Source organism: Anopheles stephensi, chromosome 2 (assembly GCF_013141755.1).
Source record: "Anopheles stephensi strain Indian chromosome 2, UCI_ANSTEP_V1.0, whole genome shotgun sequence".
Taxonomy (NCBI): domain Eukaryota; kingdom Metazoa; phylum Arthropoda; class Insecta; order Diptera; family Culicidae; genus Anopheles; species Anopheles stephensi.
In genome coordinates, this window is record NC_050202.1 from 65,370,815 (window position 1) to 65,395,624 (window position 24,810).

A 24,810-nucleotide genomic window follows, 5' to 3' on the forward strand; every position below is an offset into this window, starting at 1 on the left:
AAAAAGAAAACACCCACCGATAAAGCTTTCACATTTTATTTATTCTCAATAGATTTTACTCATGCCGGGGCTAAGTATTCGCATTTCATGACGTCACTCTTGTACAAATTAAAAATTAGCAATCACAAGGCGATACATATCAGTGGGAGAAATATATGTTTAAAGTCGAAAAAAAAACAAATCTTCCCGCTACTACACAACCTGCTGGTCTGGCAGAAAAGGGTTTGTGTGGTTTCTTCGTGGTGTGGTTTCCGTTGGATGTACAGCTGTCCATCTTTGGGTAAGGCAAATTAAGCACGTCAACTAAACGTTTACTAACCAACACGTGGCATTTTGTTTCGTTGCAATCTCAATAAAATTTTCTTTTGGTTGTTTTTGTTTTGTTTTTGAAAAACACAAGATAGCATAAGAAGATCGGTGTTGGATTTGTAAGTATCGTTCACTCACGCGGTACCGCCACTCACTAGTAGCAGCAGTATTGGTAGTAGTTTTCTTGTTTTGTATGGTTTTTCTTTCCTTTTCCGTTTCTCCAGTTACTGTTTGTTTGTATGTGTTTAGTTCAACCTAAATGTGTGTGTGTGTATGTTTCGGTTTTAATTCTATATTTTCTTCACTGCTATTGTGTAGCATTTGTTTGTATGACTTCTGCAATCCAAAGACCCCCTTTTTATGTACAAACATGTGGCATGCACTCGGCAGCTAAATGTGCGTTGTCGCTTCTTGCAAATACTAAACTTTGTAAGTGTGTGTGTTGTGAGTGTTGCTGATGCCGTATGCATTTCCAGTTACAGCTTTGCGCTAGCAGCGAGCGTATGAACGTTGGATGATATTATACCTGATTGAGCACAAGCTGTCTCATTGCAATGGACAATTTTTGTTACTTCTTTGGAACGGACGGTGGTAGTTAAATTGTAGAGCTACTAATGCAATGGCCATCAATGTCAAAGACGCAACACCGGCAACAACACGACCCGCCGTCGCCCCATCTCGACAAAAGCTCTGAATTGTGATCGATAGTTTCAATTTTTTTTTGTTAAAAGAAAAAACCACAACAAGCCTAACTGTGTGTAACATTCCGTTCCATCCTGCTTACAAGTAATCGATTTTGTCGCAGTTGCTCGTGTGTGAAGGTGTGTGAATGATTGTGTTGCGTTCTGCTCTTCGCTCTTTACATAAGATTTACGTCAAGTTGTCTCAAAATTAGATGATCAGATGAGTAATTGTTTTTTTTGTTGTTGGTTTTGTTTTCGCACGCACTTCGAATATGAGCTATTTCTTATGAGCTTATAGCGGAGAATTTGTAACGCATTTTTAACGCTTTCCCTCGTTCCGTCCTCTTGGATGCACAATGTGGGTTTTCTCTCTTTTATCGTTAATAATATGAATAGTTATATTTTTGCCGTTTTTTTTTGTTGTTGTTTGTTTCTTACTTTCTTGTGATGAAGCTTTTTAAACTAGCAAAGCTTTTGAGATTTTAAACATCTTGAAGTGTTCAATGCACCAGAGCTCACTGTGTACGTCTTTTTTTCTCTCAGCTTGCCTCACCACTCTACCCACTTTCACTCTTTACTTTTGCCTCAGTTTTGTTTTGCTAAAATTTGGAAAATTTATAACTATTTTTATGTGCTTTTTGTTGCTTAGTTTTGCTTTTTGTTTGCTTTTGTTTTTATTTGATTGATTGATTCAATTTCAGACATTTTTTACAAGGATTCTGTTTCGTTTTTTGTTGTTCTTGTTTAACACGTTTAGCAGAAGAAACAGTCACAAAGGTATATATAGAAATATATATGTATATAGAAAAAAAACGAAACGATAGACATACATCCGTCCATCGATTTTCGGGCTTTAATTCAAGCAGCCAATGAATATTAGCGTTTTGGAACATCAGGAAAACTTAACACTTTGCAGACGGAACGATTGGATGTACGAGCGCGGTAGGAAAACGATCACACCCAGAGACAGACAGATGAGTACAAGAAACAGCCTCGAAAGTTTTTTTTTACAACCGTATTGCTCTAGGTGACTTTGGTAAGCATTGTGGAAGGCGTTTAAAAGTACCGCCCGCTTATAATATGGTTTGCACTCATCAGCACGTGTGTACACTAATAACAGGGCCCCACCCGGAACAACGAAAGGATTGCAACACTATTAGCACGTTACGTCTAGTTCTTCCGTTTAAAAATCTTTGCGGCAGAAGTGTAAAGCAAGACAAAAATTGTGGGCATTTTAAATTAATGTAAAGTGGACTTGCCCATCGCTAGCTCTGTCGTTATTTGTAGTGAGCTCCTCGAAAATCGAAAACAAGCCTCAAAAAGGGGTTAAATTTGTAAAACCATACTTGACTATGCTCCCTTTTTCCAATAATTAACACTCGGTTCGCTCTCTCTCTCTCTCTCTCTCTCTCTCTTTGTAAGACTGTTTTTCTTTCCTTTCCTTTCTTTTGCATTAAATTATGTTCTGATTTCCTAGTCTACGAAAAAAATTTAGATCCTCCCAGCGATATCGGTAATGCTAAATTTCATCCCATGCTATCTTTCCCACCTCTCCATATAAAACCTTCATTAGCTACATCATTTTAGAGATAGTTTCAACGAAATGGCGCGTTTGCATTTTGCTTTGTTTTTGGTTTTTTTTGTAAACTTTGTTCCGGCTGACGGTTATGATTATTATGTGTTTTTTGTTTGTTTGTTCCACCCCATTCCATGCATTGTCCGAACTACTTTTTCCCTATTTCTGTCTATCTCGCTCTCTCGCTTTCTCTTATGCGCGCTACAAATTTCTGCTATTGGGACTATTCTACATCAGTTGTGTGCTGTTTTGTCTGTACTTATGCTGCTGCTGTGGCTTATTCATTCTAATAATCTAGTTCGGTAAAAATCTATCAACAGTTCCTCATGCCTCAGCTTGTTAGCTTGCTTGCTTTATCATCCGTAATATCTATCCTCTGTGGGAATTGCAATAAATAATGTTGCACACTAGTAAACTCTCTTCCTGAAACGCGCCCTTGATAGCAATGATCTGTGTGTGTGTGTGTTTAGACCCGTCATCGGCTGACTACCCCTTCTACGACAGTTCATCAACTTCACTACGAGGCAGAGAGTGTGTGAAACAGCTCCATCATCCGTTCAATCTACCAACACATACACTGTGGGCACACTAATCGGACAATCGCAAACTAATGCCGAACAATCGTGTCTTAAAGCAAATTGGAACCCTTTTCCACTTTGTAGTAGTTTTTTTTTAACATTTAAACGTACCGTATCATTGTGTTGCTTTCTGCCCGACATTTAAAACCCTTTCTTGATCAAGCGAAAATAGATGCAAAATTAAATAGTACTTTGGCCCATTCTTTCGCCGCACAAAAGCAGGCTGCATTTGTGCATTGCCTTATGTTTACATCTAAATGTTTAAAAAAGAAGCAAACAGCAAATAGCTTTTACCCAAAAGTAACACACATCGCGTTTGTTTACACTCGTACAATCCTGCCTGTGTTACACGGCGTTATTGATCGCGTTACGGCGTTACGAAGCTAGTGCATTACTGTCTCGCTCGCGATCATTCTCCTCTGCTCTCTGCGTGGGAACTCATTTGCGCTCGCTCGTCATTCGCATGATTTGTTGCGCGATCGTAGTTCGTGTGTCAAGATTAGTGTCCCAAATTGTGAGACTTTCTTTTGCTGTCTGCTAATAGCTGCTCGTTCGCTTTTGTGCTCGTATGGTTTGCCTTGCATTGCTTTCGATAATGGTCATTAGCTAGATGCGCATGAATGATATAGTTGCTAGTTTTCTAGTGGATTTTTTTCTGCAGCGTTGCAGCGTCCGCGTAGAGGCGAAAGTTTGATGCGCACCGCTAGAAGTGTTTCAGCGTTCACCAGGCAACGGCTTCAACAATCATAAGATAAGCAGATTCTTACTTAGTAAATTTAAACTTAACGTCCTCCAGACCGTGCACTTGACGTTTCAGACTGCGGCTATCGGACCAGGCGGAGTCGAGATACTGGTCGTCATCGTCTTGCTCAAGTTTCTGTAACAAGAGAGAAATAACGTTTTCTAATGAAATGTAGGCATGATTTTTGTTTTGTTGGTAAAACAAAGACATGAAGGACATTTAAAAAAAGGAATATTATAAACATATAGGTAAGAATCTGTGTTTAAATTAAGCTTTAACTATATCAATTTAAAGCACGGAAAATAATTTAAAAAAAGGATTTGATAGACACTTTTCAATTAAAATCCGCTGGCAAACGCGCCGTTTCCCTTACAAATGTGATACAGCCAAAAGCCTTTGTCGTGAAAAATGCAATCGAGCTGGCGCACCTTACACAATCGCGTGCCCCATATGGGGCGCACGGTTGGCTCGGTTCCAATTCAATTGCTTATTCTTGGCCAAGTACCGTCAGTTTGGAAAATGATTACCGGAGCGATGCCGGAGCGCAGTATCGTATTAAGCGACACCGACGACAACGATGACATGCAAAATCAGCCTTGCGCTTTCGGGTGACTTTTGGCGCCAAAAATTGAATTAAAATCCCGCTCCCAGAATTGCTCCAGCCCCTCCCAACAACGTGTCGACACATTCGGAGCAGCAGGAGTACAGCATTGGTAAGCAGCTGCAACCGAACTGCAGGGCATCGAAGAATGAGGACATGGAACAGGGAAACTTCTTGCCCAGCGAATGTGGAACGTTAATTCTAGCCCCGGCGCCACTAGAACGGCACCAGTTGTGTGCAATCGATAATCGCTGAGCTAACCCATTGGCGACCGCTAATTTGGCCTCTATTGCTTCCTCACCACTTTGCCAACCGTTTCGCCGTAACGCCATTCGCTTTGATCGATGACACATTCTGCACCATCACTATTGCTACTACTACCACTACTACTAATAGCGCTGTCTACTACTACCACCGACATGGTTTTAAATTCCAAAAGGCATGTGTGCATTTGAACGGTCTTTTTGCATATCAGGGTGGGTAAAGAGGTCGGTGCCGGAAAAACGGATAGAGCCCACGTCAAAATGGCATGGCGCAATTATGCACCATAAAACAGCTGGCTGTTAGCACTACGACGGTAGCAGCGACACAACTAACAGCGACCGACCGTCCCAAGCTATTAATGTGGCACACGACGACGAGCCGGATTTTCCGACATTGCCAATATTGAAACATTCCAAACCAATACTGACAGCGCCGGGTTCACAGGCAGCATACCCGCTCCAGAAACCGACGGAGGCATTTGGCTTATTTTTATCTACCCAGCCCGAAACGATGCGGACAGTTATTCACAACAATTTAAGACCTGCAAAAACTAAGGCGTTTGAAATGTTTTTTTCCCATGAATTTTTTCCCATGAAATTCCCCCAAAATAAAAGCTACAGCAAACGGGAACAGTGATAAGCGTTCTGAAGACAACCGACTTCAGCTGGTAAGTATGTTCACATTCAATTTACTAACCCTTGAAATGATGCCGAGTTCGAAAGCAAACCGCCATCGATGCTTTCGCGCGACATTTCGTCGGCCATCTTCACCTTCAGCTGGTGGCCGAAGGAGTTTAGGTCGGAGGTGGAGTTGGGCGTGATCGGTTTGGACGAACCGTTCGTGTTGGTGGTCGCGGTCGTGTTGGTGTTGTTGATGGAGTTGGCAGTACCGTTCGGTAGTGGCTGGATCGGAGTCGTGGTCGTCGTATGCACATTGTCCTCGTCCATCGATTCCTGGTGCTGCTGCTTTTCGTTGATGTGGTTTGCGGTCACTTCGACTTCGTTCTCGTTGTTGATCTTGTTATCGTTACCCTCGTCCGTTTCCTGCAGATCGTCCTCGCCGGCCTCATCCTCTCCGTTCTTGTCCAGCAGCGCGGCCTCCTCGTCCTCGTTGAAGATGACGAAGTACGCGAACGCGAGATAGATCACCGAGATGATAAACGACGGTATCGGGATGGCCATGGCGTACACGAGATTGAGCGTGTTCTGCCACATGTCCAGATCGCTGATCACGAGCTCGGGATCAACGCGCGAATAATAGCAGGTAAAGTTCGTCCCGATCGTCCAGTACTTCTTGGTCCAGATGGTACAGTTCAGCATCGGCGGATAGCCGCATCCCTTCACGTTCGGGTAGAGCCGAGCGCCGGTAAAGTACCACTCGGAGTTGTTGCCCATCAGCCCAGTCATCTCCTCCGGGTACTCGATGAACGCGTTCTCGTCGTCGATGATCGAGCTGATGAACCCGTTCTTCGGGTCGCCGAAACCGTTCAGCCCGTTGCTGTTCTCCACCAGCATATCGCCATAGTCGTAATCGGCCCGGATCGCACGCTCGAAGCGATTCAGCGCACTGCCGTATCTGCTATTCTGCGCACCGGCCGGAACGCCAGCGCCGATCGGTCGGGACGCACCGTCGGAGGTGCTGATTGGCTGCTTGCCGCTTGCCGGTTTGTTGTTGCCTACGCTATTGGAACTACTAGCTATACTATTATCTCTACTCTCCTCTCTACTAATGCTACTATCACCAGTGGTTTTTGTTGCAGTGATCGCCGTCGACGCGCCCGGCTGGGCCGGTGACGACAGGTGCGATGGGGCTGTGCCGGGCGTATCCGTACCGGCGGCTTCCTTGGCGGCGGCGGCCGCTAGCTGGGCGGCCGTCTTGTAATTGACGCGTATCTGCTGGCACTCGTAGATGTCCTTGGTGCAGCCTTCGCGACACGACGCCCAGGAACAGTTCTTGGCCCCGTACAGATGCTCATTGTAGGCGGTCACGCACAGGGCCGGTGACTCATCGAACTGCATGAAGATGGTCTGGAATGCGGGTTCGATCACAAACGGTACCAGAAACAGGAAAGCGAACAGGCTAAAGGTGCCAAGCAGGATAAAGAAGGCCGTAGTATAGAACAGTGCCTTTTCGCGCAGTGTACGAGGGACGATTTCCTCATCCATATCTGCTGCCTGCAGGACCGACTACGTTTCGGGGTGGCTGATAGTTTGCACTTATATTTAGATGTGTACGTGTGTGTGTGTCTGCGTGTGGGTTTGTTAGCTTAGTTTGCTGATGATTTAGTGTGATGCGTTACACACTCGAGCCTTTGGACGCGAAGTACTTCGGTGATCGGTTGTCGCACGATTGAATCCCTACACTCTAGTACGAGGTCACTTGTTGCCAAAATTTTCGCACCCAAAAGCAATCATTTGCTGAGTTGTAGGGACATTCACAACACTACAATCACACTACCGGCTGTTGTGAGCAACGGCTCCCTCTTATGGAGCATCCATTATTCATCCACGATCGGCACGGATCGGCATCGATTGCGTAGCGCACCTTCACTTTAGCCGATAATAAGCCTGCAGCAGTCTCTTGTTCTTCTTTAACTACTAAACGATTTCTTACGCAAACGAGAAACATGCCCAGGTTCTCACGAACCACATTTCTCAGCACTGCTAGCGTGCGCCAGTGTGCCGTGTTTATTGCACCCACCTGACCGGGGGCGAGTTATTATGCCAGGATGTCGCGTCAGATGGCATGTGCGTTCCGTACCGTGTTTCGTGCAAAGCAAACCGAGAACGCAGGAGCTCAAGAGTTTTGGGCAACGGGACGACGGGTGATGTCGTGCCGCGGATGAAATGGAAAGGAAAAACTAAATAAAACACTTTAGGAACGCACCGAACGGAAAGACACGGCACATGAAACGAAGGCACAACGAAAACGGAAAAATGGAAAACGAAAAAAAAGGAAATGGTAGTGCGAATTTTCCTTCTTTCCACCGGTGGTGCTTGCAGGATGGGATGGAGAACTCCTCGAAGGTTTAACTGAAGCAAAACGGACGCTTGACGTTTATGATACTTCGCGGTCGGCTGGCGGTGACCTCGGCGACTGTGTTCGACTGTTGTTGTTGATTCTGGCTGGTTGTTTTTGCAGTAATGTCACTACTGTACGTTCTCGAGCACCCGTTCTCGCAGGATGGTTGGCACCACATCCATCTACCGCACTATATTTATCTACACGCGCGCGCACACACAGACACACACAAACTAACGCCGGATAGCAGCAGGAGAGTTAGTGCACAGTAGTATACCAAGGTATACAAACGCACACACACACATACACACACTAACGCCCCACCTAGCCACTGACGACACTACGGTGAGCTCTGCTGGCGCTGTTATTGCTCCACCATTTGGCCACTGTCGGTGTTCCTCGTCTTTCTCGCCTTCCTTACGATAGGACTCGCCAAACGCCGAGGAACACCAATCGAACGCCACAGATGCAGTACGAGGTCTATGTGTGTCTTTGTTCTTTGCATAGCGTATATTCCGCTACCACACTTTGGCGAGCAATGTCGGTGCTGAGATCCTTGAATGGTTTTCACTGTTTCACTTTATCCTTTACGATTCGGCTGCCTGCTACTGCTGCTGCTGCTGTTCTGCTGCCGACCCATCACACTCTCATGCTCCCGCCCGGCCCGGCTTTACATAACTATTGCATGTGTTTCACTGTGATTTTGAATTATAAATAATTTTATTTATCTGTTCCTTTTTCTGCTCTCACCACTCGTGAGGCTTCGAGGGCTGCGAAGGTAGCGAAACCATATCATTTCCGCTTTTATTGATTTAGGAAAAAAGTGGCCACAAAACTTGATACTTGGCCGCTCATAATCATACACGCTCGCTCGCACAGACACAAACAGTGGCACGCACGTGCTTTTATGTACACCGATGTATGTAGATGTCTCTATTTCGTTTTTTTCTGGTTCTGGGTTTTCCCCGTTAACGTCGATTTTTCGATGAGACAAGAAAGAAAAAAAGAATCGCTTCGGCCTCCAAGTTTACACTTTAAATTATTAACAACCTCTTTATCCCCATCGCATCAACAACCCATCGTAGCTCGGGTGTTCCGAGAACGGTTTCGGTACCATTATCCGCGTGACGTTTCGTGGCGATCAAACACACGTGTACACGCAAGGGATGGTTACGTGAGTGATTCGAGGTACGTCTCGAAAATTGACGATGCACATCCTTTCCCTATTTCGGGGTCAGTCTTTGCCTTGCAGTGATGGATACTTCGTTCGGGCGTACCAAGTCGTCTCCAATTACCCTCTATCCCAACGGAGACGATGACATTTGAACCTTTGGGTGAATTTTAGGTAGTGGTGGTGAGTCCAGTCCTTGAATGTCCTCGCACAATCTTTTGTACTTTTGTGCTGCAATGTGTGTTCCTTGTGTGTGTGTGTTTTTTTTTGGTGGTAATATAAACCATCGCACTCGTAGCTTAATTTCCTTACGTTTTGCACCTTACACAAGTCCAGACGCGGAGATAGCTCAGTGCCACAAAAAGGCTTGTGTGTTGATGTAGGGCTTTTGTCCAACATACTTGACTGCAACCTAAACACGAACGCAACTACACACTTCGGTGTGTAAATCAGACGTCACAAACACGCAAATCTTGGAGGTCAATCTCAACGTGCACCTTTTCCAGAGCAATTCCCGTGCAAGGGGTTCCAGGTACTTGCCATCCGGTTTCACAATAAATTGTACGAACATTTAAAAAAAAAGAAAAACAAAAACGTCTCGCCGCCGTACAGTTCCGGGTACCGGAACAGCCATCATGCTTTGCAACCCATGAGTAGGTCTTTGACAAATTATGTCCACCATCAGCATGCCCGATTGCGTGCTAAGCAAACTAATGCAGAATGTTATCGAGCCAATGCCCGTTCCGTGGTGATTGGTTTTTCTTTCTGCAAAGTTTAAAAAGGTATAACTAAGACCGTGCTGTTTGCTGGACCCGACCAACCGGTGCCACCGGTAGCGCCGTGTGGGTAGTGGGTCGACTTTGCATTACATCAAAATGACGTTTTAGCATGAAAAGGCACCCCCTCTCGAGTGACACAATCAAACACTTCTCCCTTCCATGTACGATAGCATGACGTTAAGTTTCACTGTACTGGTACTCCAGAGATTCCGACAGGGCACACAATGGAGCAGCAAACGGTCACAAGCGTAGTGGAAGAGTAGAATCGTACACTGGTTCACAGACTTCTTGTCTCGAGGTTCGTTTGCAAATCCGAGCGATGGAGAATTCGACGCAAAACAAGACAAAAATTGATTTTTCACCAGCTCTTGCTTTCTTCCTCGACACTACATCCTTTGGCCTTCTTGCTGTGGATCTGCCTTCCGAAGGACTGCCAGCAATGTTGCAGGACACATTCATTCTCTTACTGGGTAGAACCACAAACTAAAAATTCACCAATTCACGCAATAGAAGCACAACTGTTTTACGAAACCAATCCCTTCAATCTGTATCTTTCTTGTGGTGTGGTCGAAAGCAACTTAAGGCGACGGTAGCTGAAGGATACACGCACAGAATATGGCCGCAAGATATCGTTTCATTTTCACTCGCCACATTAGCTACCAATGATAACACTTGAACCTTTTTGCCTGGCTCGGTCACTAAAAGGGTGGAACGCAAAAAAAAAACAAAAGACACCTAACATCACTGCTTAGGGTGAATGAAAATCCCAGGATCACTTCCATGCCGTCCGTCAAGTGCCTGTTTGTATGCGAACGAGCGTGTGTCTATGTGCGTGTGTGGAGTACAGAGCCGTACACGGGATTTTTAACGATTGATGCAGTACAACACACTGTGCCACCAACAAAAACCAACCTCGCACCGAGCCGCGTGCCTTTGGAGACCTTTCTCCAAGAGCCCGCTCATCTGATGACCATTGTAGTAAATGTCCCCGCTATTGCATAGCTGCACTATGTACAACTGATCAAACAAGAAAACTAAAGTTTCCCTAAACACATAGCTTATGGATATTATCACATTTGAACGTTCTCACGTACTGAACAGCGACTGACCCCTGCTAGTTCGTCATGGCAGGTCTGTGCTCTGGAAAAACGGCACCCCCACCATATCTCGACGGTTTGCTCAAATGAGCAATTTTTGGCAGGATGTGCTCTCCCGCAGTACATCAGTGTCCTGAGCGCTCTCCGAAAGCTTCCTGTTGAGCGCACTTTGACAGGACATGCAAACAGGGATTCAAGAAACAACAACAAAGAGGTGGAAAACAGTTTTTCCTGCTGCGTGAAACTGACAGTTGTGTACAATTTCGCGTGCAACTACGTGATTCAGTTAAGGAGCAGTTCAAACAGTTTCAAAATGCGTCTAAGGAGTAGGAAAGGCTTACAAGTTGTACAGGACGCATGTGCATCCAAGTTGTGTTGAATTTTACGGTGAAATGTGTGCATGAGTATATAGGACATAGAAGAAATATTTAAATAACCATAGAAAGATGTTGTCAGTTGTCATGAAAGTTCATCAAAGTAATTAATATCAATTAAATTATATATAAAGCATTAGTACACTTTTAAATTATTTTTTATGATTCAATACTTTAGACAATAGTTTAACAAATCAGTAATGATTTTACTCAATACTGATGCTTATAGTTATCATTTTGTTATTCATAAAGGTTAGCCTATTTATCATTTTTAATACGAAAATAAATGAAAAAAATGTTAAAAAAAGTTAGCCTAGTATAAATAGTTTATAAGCTTGCTAAAATGATACAAAAGCTAGATGAAATATTAACACTTAGTGTTTATAAATATAGTTATTTAGGAGAACTCAAAAAAAAAAGAATTAACTTTAAATAATTTGAGCACAGATATAAATAGAAATTATATAAAAACAACTACAACACCAAATGAGAATGATTTATATACTTTATGTATAATATTAACTGAAAGTTTTAATTAATTATCTTGTCCTAAATGGTCATGTGCTCATTCGAATGTACAATTCTTCACGAACTAGCATACGAGTGTGTTCCATTCAAGTTTTGGGCCTTTTCTTCTCTTCAGCCCACTGTTCTACTATTAGCTTCCAGCTAATACCAGGCGGCTCCATCGTTCCAACGGTGCCAACAACCAGGCGGCTCCATCGAACAGGGTCGTCAAATTTAAAGTGAAATGATTATTATTATGAAATTTTTCTAGAATGACAGAACGCACTAAGGATTCGTAAAAAGCTTTCGTTTCTCAAAAAGAAATTCACCAAGTAAATCATATCTCAGTCAGCACCCCCTAACTTCCGTACCAATCAAAGAGGAGTGTCGTCCTGCCTGACAGACGATGAACGGCATACGCGCGAATACATGGAGGCGCGAGCTTTTTTGTCCTGGTAACAATTTGTTCATTTTCTCTCCGTTTTAACATGCCCTCTCTGTCATTTTATTATGTTTCATCTCCCTCTCCCCGGAGCTAGCGTTTAACCGATAGGTTTTTGTGTCCTCTCTTTGCCTCTTCTTCCTACATTGACCGGTTTCCATCTACGCTCTGGACCGCCGTTCATTTCAACGTTCATGAGGCTTAGGGAGCCTGCGCACACCAGCCACCATCGGTCGGGAGAACATTCGAGTGAGAAAATTTAGCTCATTTTCTTCAGCCAGCAATTTCATTCATAGGGTAGATGACGAACGAAGCGCGTGCGAAAGGACTTCGTCATCGCTCGAGCACAGCACAGTGTAATTAGAGGAATAAAGAAATCGACCCGAAATCGAATGGTACAGCAAATTTGAAGCTCTATTAAAGGGGCGAGTGATCATAGCAATAGCAGTACTGAACAGTTTGGAATAAAAGTGGAATTATGAGTTAGTTGGAATCTGCAGAATTCGTCATAGTTTCCGCAAGTCAGAGGTTCATCTGAGAGCTTGTGTGCATGTGTTTGTGTGAATGTGTGTTTTAAAGTCTTGGAAATGTGTGGCATAAAGAAAGAAATTCCTGTTTAATAGTGAAAAAGTTCATAAGTGCTTGACTCGCTAGAAAAACTGCCACAAGTTTTCCTCAAGCTTTGCTTTACATTCCAACGATTAGCTTCGGGCGAGCCTGTAAGCTGCTTTACTTATGTGAAACGAAAATTGATTTTTCTCGTCCTTTCCAGTGCACAGCTAATCGATTGAAGGAAATTGCGTTTACTACAAACTTTAGCGTAATCGAAAAAAGGTGCTTTAAGGTTTGCAGCTACGCTGAGTGTGTGTTTTGCTGCGACAAAGAAAGCAGAAGCATGTACAGGACACATGGTTGAAAAGTTATAGTTGAAAAAAGTTTCTCACACTGCAATGGAAATAGCCGCACGGTCAACAAGGGGCACCATGAACTAAAAGGGGGGCCTTAGAGAGAAAGAGAGCGTTATATTTCATGCAACTTTTCACACGACTGTGTGGCACAAGCAGTGAAAAAAGGAAGCAGCGGGAGGGAGGTGTAATTGTGTGAGAGACAGAGAAAGAGGTAAAGGACGGGACTCGAACCGTGAACCATCAGCACTAAACGAAGCGAAAGGGAACGACGAACGAGCCCAAAATACTGCAGTGGCTGTTCGCAAGTGCAGCCGTACTCCGACGGAACAGTTTTCCCGTGTGACAGACGCTTTCGCCTAGTGTGAAAAGCCGTGAACTGCTGTTAGCTGTATCGGCCGACACAGGCGGTCCGATGTCTGGGAATAGATAGCACCGCTGAGGACGGTTGGAACAAGGTAACAATCTCTTGCTTTTTGCAATGGTGTTCTTTAGCATATCCCATACGATCCGACAGGCCAATTGGATCAGCTTAACGTGTCTTTGTGCAGTACTTATGACAAACATCAATGGAGACATAGTTTGTTAGCAAACTGTTGCCTGCAGTGGTTTGAACGGTGTGCCAAAGTTGGGAGAAAAATCCATTCTTCTCTTCAACGTGAGCATGCCACCTTTGGCAAATACCTCGCCCAGTGTAGGCAACAAAACGAACATCTTATTCGTTGCAGTTTGGGAATGATTACCGACCAATAACCAACAACACTTAACTCCATTTCTTCCATTTTTTGCGTATGCATAGAATTTTGCATTAGTGTAGGTCCCAAGCGTGTAGGTCCATTATCTTGTACAGGATAATAAACATAAAAGTTGTTGTAAAAGAAAATTGGACACTTCGTGGCACGTCATCAGCAGTGGAACGAGTCCAGCCTGCTCTGCTCAGTGGTGAGTGACGTTTCCTAGCAAGTGTCGCAGCAATGGGCAAGAAAAAACCAATCCCGGAGGAAGACTTGATTATACCGCCGCAGGATACACGCATCTGCGGCGTGATTTGTGTCTGTCAGCTTACGTTCGTGCTGAGCACGGTCGCGATCGTATATCTGACCGTCGCCATCTATATGCCCTCGTCCCGGGCGTTTAAGAGTGGCATCGATGAGACGCCGGTCATGTGCACGACGACCCGGGCCCTCAATCAGGATGCGTGCGAGTGGGGTTCGTGTGGTGAGTGGTGCCTCAGCAAAACGTCCGGCGCGTGCATCCAGATCTACGTGCACCTGCGCATGAACGGAAGTAGCTTACTGTTTACGAACTGTACCAATTCGGCGAACAAAACGTGCTACGGTATCGATCAGGAGAATGCGAAAAAGTCGCGCTGTATCGCGGACGAGTGCAAAAACCTGACCGGTACGTTTAACTGCAGTGCGGGGATGTGCATCAACATCACCGATGCGTTCGAGTGCGTGTTTAAGAACACGGACCCACCGCTGAAGTGTTCGGGGCGCCGGGGCAAGATCACCTGCATCGACATAACGGGGCTGTTCTCGTGTAACCGGGGAACATGTCGAAAGATAAGAACTCCATATAATTGCGATCGTCGTTGCGTCGACATACCGACCAGAAACAAGAACATGATCTTATTAAGTGGAGATAAAGTTTATCTTTCGCAATGTTCGAGCGCGATAGACATGGAAACGAAGCAGGAGGTGTGGAACGAGGCGGAGGACAAGGTGATCATGTCGTCGTGCTACAACATCCAGAACACGTCGCTCGGCATCGAAGCGATCGACTGCGTGAATGGGTCGGTGCTGGAGAAAACCGAGCTAACCGATTTGACCAACTTCACCTATCTGAGCTATCTGCACTACGCCGTCTCGAAACCGATCAAGGTGATTGCACCGCAGGAGCAGGACCTGACGCTATCGAACGAGAGCCGGCTGATGATCAATCTGGAGGGTTGCGTCAATACGCTGCAGGACGAGTGCAAGGAGTTTCTGAAGGAGTTTGGCAAGGACGGGACCGATCATAATGCACGGGCACGGTTCCCGTGCTACTACTCCAAGAGCAAGATGCAGCAGGTGGTGGCCCGGTTCAGCCTGGAAACGACCTACCGTCAATTTGTCGTTGGCTTCTTCGTGCCCACGATACTGTTTGCCGTCTCCTGTTTGACGCTCATCTTCTGCCAGCGAACCATACACGTGGGGGATGATGCGAAGATGCGCTTCGTTGGTTGTGCTAATAAGAATCCGGTTGTGGCCAACGGGGGCGCCAAGAATCAAGACAAAGCCAACTCCGGTGACGGCGGTGGAGGTGGAGACTCCGTTATGGCTCTCTGAGATCCATCACGTAAGGCGTTGCGATTCATACTTTCATGCTACCCTGTCATATTAGTATCCAATACCGAACAAAATCACTTCGTTCTACTCCTATTTGTACGACCTCTCTCAGTGTCGAACGCGCTCTCTATCCTTTCTACACTTACTTTCCTGATTTTTCATTTACTTTTGTTTTTGGTTGTTATACGACTTGCCTGCCCTGTTTGTTATTTAGTTATCTTCTTCTGTTAGCGCAAAGCCTTTTGCAATCCGATGGAAGTTATCCATTTCCCAACACTTTGCTAAACCTTAGCTGGTATTAAGATCACGTTCCTCTCGGGAACGAGCAAGGCAAAAAACGGGTACCAACCATAGCTAATGTTGCCCAGCTCTACTTGGTCCAGCCAGCCAACGGAAAGAAGCATCTCCTCCACCTCCGTCAACGGAAGCATGTGTGTGTGTGTTATAAAAGTGTGCACAACGGGCGGGAGAATTTGCTGCCTACCAATGGTCAATGTAACGGACGATGAGCACTGTTGTCTAGCAGTGCAGCCAACCTGTACGTTACCTGGCACGTCCAGGCATTCGGCTTGCTGTACCGGCACAGTAGGCATTACTATGCGAGACAGGTGGCTACTTACATGCCAGGACGTACGAATGTGAAGCGAATGTTATCACGTTACGTCCACTTCAATTAGTTGAAAGTGTTGCCAGTGGCACAGTAAACTCTCCCGTTCGTTACGTCACGTTTATATCCCCCGGAGGGCTCCTTTTCGTTACTGGCGGCCTTAATGATGGCCGGTGGTGCTAAGCTGCCGATGATGTCATTTGTGAATTACGGTGCTACCCTTTTTTGCGCTCCCTTTTTGTATGTTTTCATCAGTATATCACTAACATGCTCCGTGCATCAACCCTAGTAGTATATCCTCTTACGATTGTGTATGCCATTGTCAGTCTTCAAAGCGTATTAATGCATCGTTTTGTGTTTTTGTTTTCGTTTCTTCTTTCTGCTCGTCTCATTGCAGGCATTCCTCTGCTACAAGAAGATAGTCCAGTTCATCAATCGGGTGTGTTTTCTCTACACTAAAACCGTTTCCGGCCAGAGTGATAATCGGTATTCTTCAGTCTATCGTCTCCCTCCCCCTGCCTGAGAGCCTATGCCTACTATCCCGTTTGTTATACGTACACGTGTTCTTTCATTAACGATCTGTTTTGGCAACACCCTTACCGTACGCGAAGGGGTCTTGAATGAGCAATCAACAACACGACAGCACAGCGCTCAATTATTTCTGCATCAAATTCGTTCCGTGTTCGATCCTCTGTACTTAAGTATGCTTGTATGTATGCCGAAATAATTCGCCGAACCGGTGTCAGTTTGCGCTGGTGCACATCTTAAAACGGCTGAGTTGCTGCAATCTGATGTGCACCCAACACACGCACACGCCAGTTGCAAGCGATCTTAATGAACATCGAACAAGTGCTGCACCATTTAAAGCACACCGTTCGATTCTACAACAACGGCTCGCTTAAACCATAGCATGTTGATGGACACAGCGCGATATATTGCACCAACAGTAAACGTCTCGTAACAACACAAGAACCGGAACCGGCCAGTGCTCGTCCGATCCATGTGCCGGGTTTGGGTTGGAGGTTGCAATCACCCGGCATTTGCAAGAAAAAAAAAAAACACTAGATAAGCGCTACACACGAATGGGCCAGCGGATGACATACTGAAAACTTCTCCCCTCCCTCCCTACCCCAGCTCCTTCGTCGATTCCCCGTTATATTGTTAAGTAATGTGTAATTTTTACAACGTGAGCTAATTGGTTGAAACAATTGTTCATCTTTCGATGCATCAAATGCCTTGTTGTGTTAGCACGCAGTAGAGTACGTTCAAAATCGGTAACGAATCGAGGCGGAAAAAAGTCGTAGAAAAAAACGGCATTCAGCCCAGCAGGAAAAGAAAGTGCATCGAGAAGTATGAGCAACCCGTTTAATGATAATTTCATTGTCAACAAAACCCTGTAAATTGATGACGAGCGAGATACCGGTACGGACGTACCGCGCGACCAACGGCGGACACCGAAACGTACCATCATACAGACACGTCCGGAATTTGTAGCAGTGGCCGACGAACATCCCGGGCACCGTCGTGTACGTTCGCCATTTGCTAGGCTGGAAATTGACCACGGCCGTGGTGTAGGAAATCAACGAAGAGAGAACCAACCGCTGGATCATCGAAAAGGAGATTGAGGCTTAGCGCCGCTCGCTCCAAACCACAGATAGAGGAATGCGTGACCGTAGAGCAGGAGGCGAACACAACACAATGTAATGCTTCGCCGAACAAATAGAACAATATCGTAGAACCAAACGTAACACAAATAAGCAAACTACTAGCAACACTACTGCACTGCAATTTGTACATTTTGCAGTACGAAAAGCGCGTGCTGGAGAAACGATTCGATCGTGGCACAGATTATCGAACAGAACACGAACCCTATACCAAGTCCGGGGGCGTTTGTGCATTGCCGCGCAACTCAAGTAAGATTTTCCGACTTTTGCATTCACCCGCCAGCCGCGGAAGGATCTACCGAATTTGTAGCCGTTAAGTCCACTAGTAAGAAAATATGCTTGACAAAAATCTAGGCTGCCAATGACAACTTAAAACCGCGCGCAAATACACTGCAGCATTCAGATAATCGCTGGAGCAAAACACACGCCTGGGGAGAGCGCGGACATTGTGGGTGTGTGTGTGGGTGCAGTGAGCGTTAGATATCAGATAACTAGACCAGCACCATACACACGGTGGCAGCTTGTGTTAAGCGGTAATACAAGCGCAGAATCAGCATGCGGTCCATCAACGACATCCGAGGGTCCTCGTCAACCCTTTCGGGAGCGCCAAGCTTAACCATGAGCAAACCAAGCTTGAACAACAGCAAGGCGAGTCTCACCCATAGCAGACAAAGTATCACCGATTCGAATCGGGAAGGAAGGCCACCAACCAGGGAGGAGCTTATTGCGGAGTTTCTGGATAAGGCAAAGTTCTACACATCGCTCTGTCTAGGTAGGTTCCAGCCTCTTGTGTCAACTGTAACAGCGACCATTGTTACCAATTCTTCTCTCTCCGCACTACTCTCTACAGGCACAACGGCTATCCTGTCTGTTTTTGCATTTCTCTTTCTGATACCATTTGTGGTGGATCCCGCCATATCGACGATTGTGGCGGACTACGACCCTATACCGGTGACGTGCGTCGTGACGGACCACGTGTACGCGGAAGGGATGCGTAACTGTACCTGGAGCTCGTGCCGGGAAGGCTGCACGACCGCTGCCATCCGGTGTCACCAGCTGCTGGTTAACTACACCAAAATAGCGTTCCACGAATGGCACAAGCATCCGCGAGATTTGGACAGCATCGAGTGGGACGTGATGGATACGAAGTTTCTTGTCAACACCGAAGGATGCGGGTATCCACCACGAGTGAATTGTTCGGAATTTGCAAAACAGTACGGGTAGGTAGATTTGGAGTTCGAGTTCGGAGTATAGCACGGGGTATTTAAACGGGCATGTTTTCTCATACAGCTACTCACATGTGGGAGAACCGTTTCCATGCTACTACAGTCGTGCCTACCCAGAGATAGTAGTCGCCCGCTACTCCTGGGATGACAATCTGAAGCACCTGATACTATCGCTGATCATACCGAACGTGCTGTTCGCTGTGTCAATCGGTGTGCTGAGCTACTGGTATTGTCCTTGCTGTGATAAAGCCTGCCACAAGTCGCCTCGGGTCTACGCGGAGAAGTATCCTACGAAAGAGAAGTAAGTCCCTGCTGCATGGTTTTACCATTCGTTGGCTGGCGTCCTTCACCGCCCTGTACGCGTTCAACCGGCCGGACGCGTACCGACTATATCACCCATCCAAACTGAACACACATCACTTCAGTCTAGTATCATTAAGTATACACACCAACACACCTGCTGCCTTCAGTTTAGTACACCGTTAGGAACTTAGGGGTATCGCCTTAATCACACCGCCTACATTTACTCACTAGCGCACCCTCCCCAATCGAACACCATACGTTGTTGTGCGTTTTTCATCAAACCAATCGGAATATTGTCCGATCCGATTGTTTCTCCGAGTTCTGCAAACGAACACTAAAATGTCACAGTGCTCACCCCTCTAAAAATGGTTTCTTTAACTCTCGCCATAGCTCCCTCGATGTATGTGTGCGCAAACGCGTTTGTGTGTTAATCAATTAAGTATTTGTTTTATGATTTACACTCTCTCGCTCTGTCTCTTTCTCTCTCTCTATCTGTCTGTATTTCATTGAGATTCTTCACAATTCTTTGCTCTCTTCTATCGCCTTTACTATTTTACTACTAATGTACTATTTGCGATGTATCTTTGTAAAATATGAACACACACTGCACACGTTTCCTATGCAAAGTTTACAACCGTCACGAAAAGTTTGATAATCCTGGGGCATGATGACCCAACACAATGTTTTGCAATTATTTTTACATTTTGAATCATTAGACGACTTGCCACGCTTTCCGGCAAAGAGAAGATCGTGTAGCTCCTTGCTATAGAAGCAGTTTTACTGTGTCTTTTAAGTTAAATTGTACCAAAGTTTGGAGGTCAACCGAGACACAACACGCTGTTAAAAACACATAGCCACAATAGACAGCCTGTCACCAGATCCTTTTTTTTCCAAATCCCTCTCGAGCCCATGCAAAATCTTTTCGGAGTCCGGTTTTTGTTTACTATACAGAAATTATTTTCCATAGTTTTTGTTTCTTTTACTATCAAAATTCGCACATCCTACTCGTTGATGATGCTCATAAGTGCTTCTTCTTTTTCCCTGTATTTTATAGCAAACTTCTATGCCGTAGTGACGATGAGGAAGACGAACTAGACTACTGAAATAAAACCACACACACACACACACACACACACACACACACACAACAAACACACTATCTCTCTTTCACACACCCACACACCAAACACACAAAAATACACACTTTACAATTTTCACCACCAGCAGCGGATTTTTGCGTTTTTGATACACACCGTCTCACAGTATATATTTTAACGTCTTAGTAATAATCGTTCAAAAAACAAAAAGAACAGATAGTAGATTTTGTGTTGTTTTGTTCGTTTTTTCCTCCATTTTTCAAACACCTCTCGATCAACTCCGTAGTGCGGAGTTTAGGTTTTATAAGTTTTTCTGTTCCTTTTGACTGATGGTATACATATACCTTCGCGACCGGTGTCTCGGTGAGCAGCGGCACACGAACGCCTGTAGACATCCATCGACTGCTAGTGATGGTATTGCATACATCAGCAAAATCCAACAGGACAACGGAATCGTTTCGAACAAAAGCTAGTAAATAAGATACAATAGCCAAAGTTATCGTACCTTCCAAAACTATTGCCTTCACGTTCTTTTACCATTTCCATGTGCATGATGTACCACCCAAGTTTATTGTCAGTCCGCTTGCTATACTTCGACCGTTACTGATGATAAATAGTATATGCATCTAGTATAATATATCCATAGCTTTACATCGCTTAGCGAGGCTGCACTCACCAGGGCTTAAAGGATTGCGCAACAAACACCCGGGACAGAACGCAATAATTTTCTTAAGCATAAAAACACTCGTGTATCGCATGCACCAATCATGGGTCAAATATGTGGAGCAACCGTAAGGATATCTTTTAACCGGGCCCGATCTTAACAGCTGTTAATTACATGTGTAACAAAACCTTTGAAACGAAATTCGGTAGATCGTGTAAATATTGTACAAAGCTATGTACAAAAAATTACATACCAAAAATTTACGATTAACAAGCCCGCGGGCCATCGCTTTCCCGAACCACGTGTACATACATTTTATGGCAATCGGAACATCGCGGCGCTCATTACTGCTCGTGGCTAGTGCGCTCCGTTATTTCTTCTTGTCCGAAAGTTGCGTAAAGAGAATAGGAACATTTTGTTGCGTTAAGCGTAGCGTGTATAATTTAGTCTGTGATAAGAACTAGTCAACCGGTGTTCTTCAAACCTAGAATCCAAAAAAAGAACAAACGAAACGAAATACCATCCAACGGGCACCAAAGAGTTGCTTTTGTGGAGGACAAAAAACACACCCACTCAAGGAGCCGCTATAGTATTACTGCTTTAAATAATGCGCTTGTAAACCAGGAGCTCATTTTATCTTGCTCTCTTGCTTCTAATCACACAGGCCTCACAATGTTTGCCGTTGGCTCGATTTATGCTCTCTATCTGTTGTTGAAAGCTTGCATAATTTATACTTTTTTTCCCCTCAAAATAGTTTCAAGTGTGATGTTCTAGAATCACACACACACATACACATGGCGTTAGCGTTCTGCTCTCTAATACATACGTTTTTCGTTTCCTTTCAATCACCACCAACTGTAACCAACTCTCTGTCCCCGATATCCTCCCAACCGTGGAACAACCGTCTATTGTCCCGATCCATACAAATCTACCAACCGACCAATATACAACAACCATGTACTACACATAATCCTACACGTATATAATCTACCACCACCAACACCACCACAAACATTTCCAACAAACTTGCGACGATGCACCGAAAGGAAAGAGTCGTGGAAAATTGAGTATCCGCAAGAGTTCATCAACAAAATGTGAGAGTGCGGCTAGTGCATCGATAGTGTCGGATTCAAGTCGTCAAACGTACCCCCGCGAAGGACACAAATTGCGGATCGCACTCGTCACATATGCCATCGGCCATCAGCATCACACCGGCTTCAACTTTATCATCTGTACCAGCGGGGATCAACAAATCATGCATCGCGTTTGTAGAGCATCGTTAGCATAAAGTGTTGTTAAGTTTACATTACCTTTTTCGATTCGGCAACAATACAAAAAAAAATCTTACGAGTATAACCAAAAAACGAAACACACACAACTGTTGAACGTCATTTCTAGGCTAGGCATACGGAAGCAGACGAGATGGGAAGCTATCAGATTAGCCGCGGATAGTATTTTTAAGGGCGAATGTTTCTATTTTTCTGTTACATCTACACAGCGCAGGCACTCCTACATAAACACTTCCCCTCAAGGCAGTTTTTATCTTTCCCACGTTATTGTTATTTCGATATACGAAACTGTTCAACCGTAACGCCCTATAGAGACTCTCAACACAGCACCGGCAGCGGCACGTACGCGTGCGGAGTCAGACGAAGCTAATTTCGATATTTTTTAAACAGCTTCAGAGAATCAGAGCTCGCGAGAAAATTAACAGAAAAAGATACAACGGTTAAATCAATACTATCAACCAAAAAAAAAAAAAGAAAGAAAGAAAGAAAGAAAAGTAACTTAAAGAGCTAAACCAGCTTAATCATTGCAAAGTACGTCAGACAACACACTTACGCGAAAAACAGTACGCCCGTGAGTTTGAAATGCTTTATCGAGATCAATCTTTGATATGAACCCTAGCACATCTAAAAACTTTGTACATTTTTGAATAAAACCTAATATATTTATGAAATATAGAGCAATGCTTGAAAGACAGAATACGAAACCATCTCTACCTAACACTTACGTTCAGGCGTGATGACATATTTGGAGCAATGAAATAAATCATCTTGGTAGAGGTTCAGGCCCAAAAAAATATTCTATTGGACGCTGTTGAGGTCAGTTGAATGATACGGTCTAAAGTCAACCCAAACCTCCATCGTCGGAAAGATATTTCTCAAGTGCGTAGTCAACTGCACATTTTGAGTGTTGGACACGGACCATGATTTTTGTATAGCAGAATGCATCTTGTCCTGGCTATTTACCTTAAATTTAGACGGATGACTTCTGGGTCCAATTTTTTGCGGCGAAAAAACCTTAAGATAATCCAGAGTTAGTTTTTCCTACAATTCTTCTGCTTTAGAACGGTCCTACGAAAGTGTGGGCTGTTCAGAATTTGTCCCCTATTAGATTTGTTTTGTCTTTCTCTAAAAGGGGGGAGATTTCTCGAGAATTGGCCCACTTTATGAAACGAACAACTCTTCAAGTAAAGTGTGTAGCCACTCTAAATGAAGTGATAATGATATAATATTTTGGTTGTGAGCACAAAAAAAATATAAAAGGTAATGAACGGTTGCATGCATCGCTAGGACACAGGCCCATTGCATGACAAATATCCTTACAATAGATATAATAATATAGATATTCAACGAATTTCTAATCCACTTACCTTTAACTCTTCCTGACGGCGATAGGCGTGCATCATCATTTGCTTTTTCGCATCTTCCGAAATGACCGGTTCACGACCCGGTGCACCCTCGTTCAGCTTTGCCAGCTTTACAATGATCTTAGTTTTCTCATTCGGGCCAACTATTTCGCCCAGTCGCTTGTCGTTTTGCATCGCTTTTCCCGCAAACCATAGCTGCACTTTAGCCGGTTCGATCACCTCCAGAGAAGCCTACGTACGTACGAATAGAACTCCAAGTTAGACGAAAACTGGAGAGTGGATTGACAAACGTCACGCAGACTTACTTGCGTGCCGGTCAAATCTTCCGTGTTGCTAAACTCCATCCGGATGGGATCGTGCGGTGGAAGTTGCATTGGATAAACGATAGTCACGGCCCCACGCAACAAATCCAACGCATCCTGCACGATGCGCTGCGACAGGGTTTTGTTCTCGGTTACGAGCTTCTTTGAAATCATGGCTTTAGCATCTTCTATGGCCTTTGTTAAGACGTCTCCCATCTTCAACTGTGGCTGTCTGCCATTCCGGCGACCGACGGGATCACGATTGAAGCGCCACCCTCCGGACGGAATGCACTTGTCGGCCCATTCGTCAACAAGATGCAACTCCTCGACCTGCTCATCGGTCAGGCCAAGCATGTCCGGTGGTAGCATCGTACCATGTTTCGCCAATTCTTCAATTTCTAAAGCGAAAGGAACTCCTTTAGTACCCTGCATATTGAACAATAACGATGCGGTGTACTTACCAGAGCACACCCGACTAACTTTGAGACGCCCGTTGTAAATTGTTACCAAATCATAGGCCAGTTGCTCGATTCCAATGCTTGTAGATGTTTCGTACAGGAACTGGGATTCATCACCACGTTTCACATGAAGAAGCACCATTTTTGCAATGTTCTTTCGCACACCGACTCTACGACACACTTGTTTTCTTTAGGGTAAGCAGTAATCTGACTCGTTTTCAGGCGTTCTGACGAGTTTATGGAACATGTAAAATATTGGTGTCCATAGCAACGATAAACAACGGTATGCCGCAAGAAACCGTTGCTATGATATAGCTCAAAGGACTCGCTCGATGCGTTTATCGTGTACACCAATACATTTTAAATTTTATTGCATTTGGACAGAGGATCATGATCTACATTTATGATCGTATCCGCACGATTCCGCAGAACTGTTTCTTTCAAACGAATAGAAGGG

General features: G+C 44.7%; 3 protein-coding genes across 11 annotated transcripts; 2 read left to right on the plus strand and 1 right to left on the minus strand.

Moving 5' to 3' along the window:
• Positions 1-20: 20 nt before the first annotated feature.
• Positions 21-24,562, minus strand: LOC118505396 (cilia- and flagella-associated protein 298). 4 transcript variants are annotated; one of them, XM_036041124.1, is made up of 4 exons: positions 24,357-24,562; positions 23,899-24,293; positions 23,597-23,824; positions 21-4,023 (listed from the first exon to the last, which is right to left on the minus strand). In XM_036041124.1, the coding sequence occupies exons 1-4, from the start codon at positions 24,493-24,495 to the stop codon at positions 3,910-3,912; spliced, it is 876 nt and encodes a 291-aa protein (XP_035897017.1). In that variant the 5' UTR covers positions 24,496-24,562; the 3' UTR covers positions 21-3,909. The 4 variants fall into 4 exon arrangements, with proteins under 4 accessions (XP_035897017.1, XP_035897016.1, XP_035897014.1 ...); XM_036041123.1 differs by lacking the exons at positions 23,597-23,824; positions 23,899-24,293; positions 24,357-24,562 and adding exons at positions 5,450-8,469; positions 10,819-10,853; XM_036041121.1 differs by lacking the exons at positions 23,597-23,824; positions 23,899-24,293; positions 24,357-24,562 and adding exons at positions 5,450-8,469; positions 10,637-10,819.
• On the plus strand, positions 12,412-22,933 carry LOC118505399 (protein tipE). Of its 4 annotated transcripts, XR_004905420.1 has the most exons (7): positions 12,412-12,539; positions 12,917-13,507; positions 16,384-18,422; positions 18,501-18,870; positions 18,941-19,177; positions 20,234-20,748; positions 21,987-22,933. XR_004905420.1 is itself a non-coding variant. In XM_036041131.1 (5 exons), exons 2-5 carry the CDS (start codon positions 18,206-18,208, stop codon positions 20,280-20,282), a joined length of 873 nt encoding a protein of 290 aa, XP_035897024.1. In that variant the 5' UTR covers positions 12,917-13,507; positions 16,384-18,205; the 3' UTR covers positions 20,283-22,933. The 4 variants fall into 4 exon arrangements, 2 of the variants coding, with proteins under 2 accessions (XP_035897024.1, XP_035897023.1); XR_004905419.1 differs by lacking the exons at positions 12,412-12,539; positions 12,917-13,507 and adding an exon at positions 13,848-15,389 and having other exon boundaries at positions 21,987-22,928; XM_036041131.1 differs by lacking the exon at positions 12,412-12,539 and having other exon boundaries at positions 20,234-22,933.
• Positions 12,447-22,727, plus strand: LOC118505398. 3 transcript variants are annotated; one of them, XM_036041127.1, is made up of 6 exons: positions 12,447-12,539; positions 13,849-15,389; positions 16,384-18,422; positions 18,501-18,870; positions 18,941-19,177; positions 20,234-22,727. In XM_036041127.1, the coding sequence occupies exon 2, from the start codon at positions 14,024-14,026 to the stop codon at positions 15,377-15,379; it is 1,356 nt and encodes a 451-aa protein (XP_035897020.1). In that variant the 5' UTR covers positions 12,447-12,539; positions 13,849-14,023; the 3' UTR covers positions 15,380-15,389; positions 16,384-18,422; positions 18,501-18,870; positions 18,941-19,177; positions 20,234-22,727. The 3 variants fall into 3 exon arrangements, with proteins under 3 accessions (XP_035897020.1, XP_035897019.1, XP_035897021.1); XM_036041126.1 differs by lacking the exon at positions 12,447-12,539 and adding an exon at positions 13,165-13,507; XM_036041128.1 differs by lacking the exon at positions 12,447-12,539 and adding an exon at positions 13,165-13,507 and having other exon boundaries at positions 21,987-22,727.
• Positions 24,563-24,810: the final 248 nt, after the last annotated feature.

Excerpts from the sequence above, each read along its gene's own strand:
- LOC118505396 (XM_036041123.1), bottom strand. The coding sequence starts at position 6,918 with ATGGATGAGGAAATCGTCCCTCGTACACTGCGCGAAAAGGCACTGTTC. Across the intron at positions 4,024-5,449 it reads AACTCGGCATCATTTCAAGG|AAACTTGAGCAAGACGATGA; the intron begins GTTAGTAAATTG and ends CTCTTGTTACAG.
- LOC118505398 (XM_036041127.1), top strand. The coding sequence starts at position 14,024 with ATGGGCAAGAAAAAACCAATCCCGGAGGAAGACTTGATTATACCGCCG.
- LOC118505399 (XM_036041131.1), top strand. The coding sequence starts at position 18,206 with ATGCGGTCCATCAACGACATCCGAGGGTCCTCGTCAACCCTTTCGGGA. Across the intron at positions 18,871-18,940 it reads GAATTTGCAAAACAGTACGG|CTACTCACATGTGGGAGAAC; the intron begins GTAGGTAGATTT and ends TTTCTCATACAG. Across the intron at positions 19,178-20,233 it reads AAGTATCCTACGAAAGAGAA|CAAACTTCTATGCCGTAGTG; the intron begins GTAAGTCCCTGC and ends TGTATTTTATAG.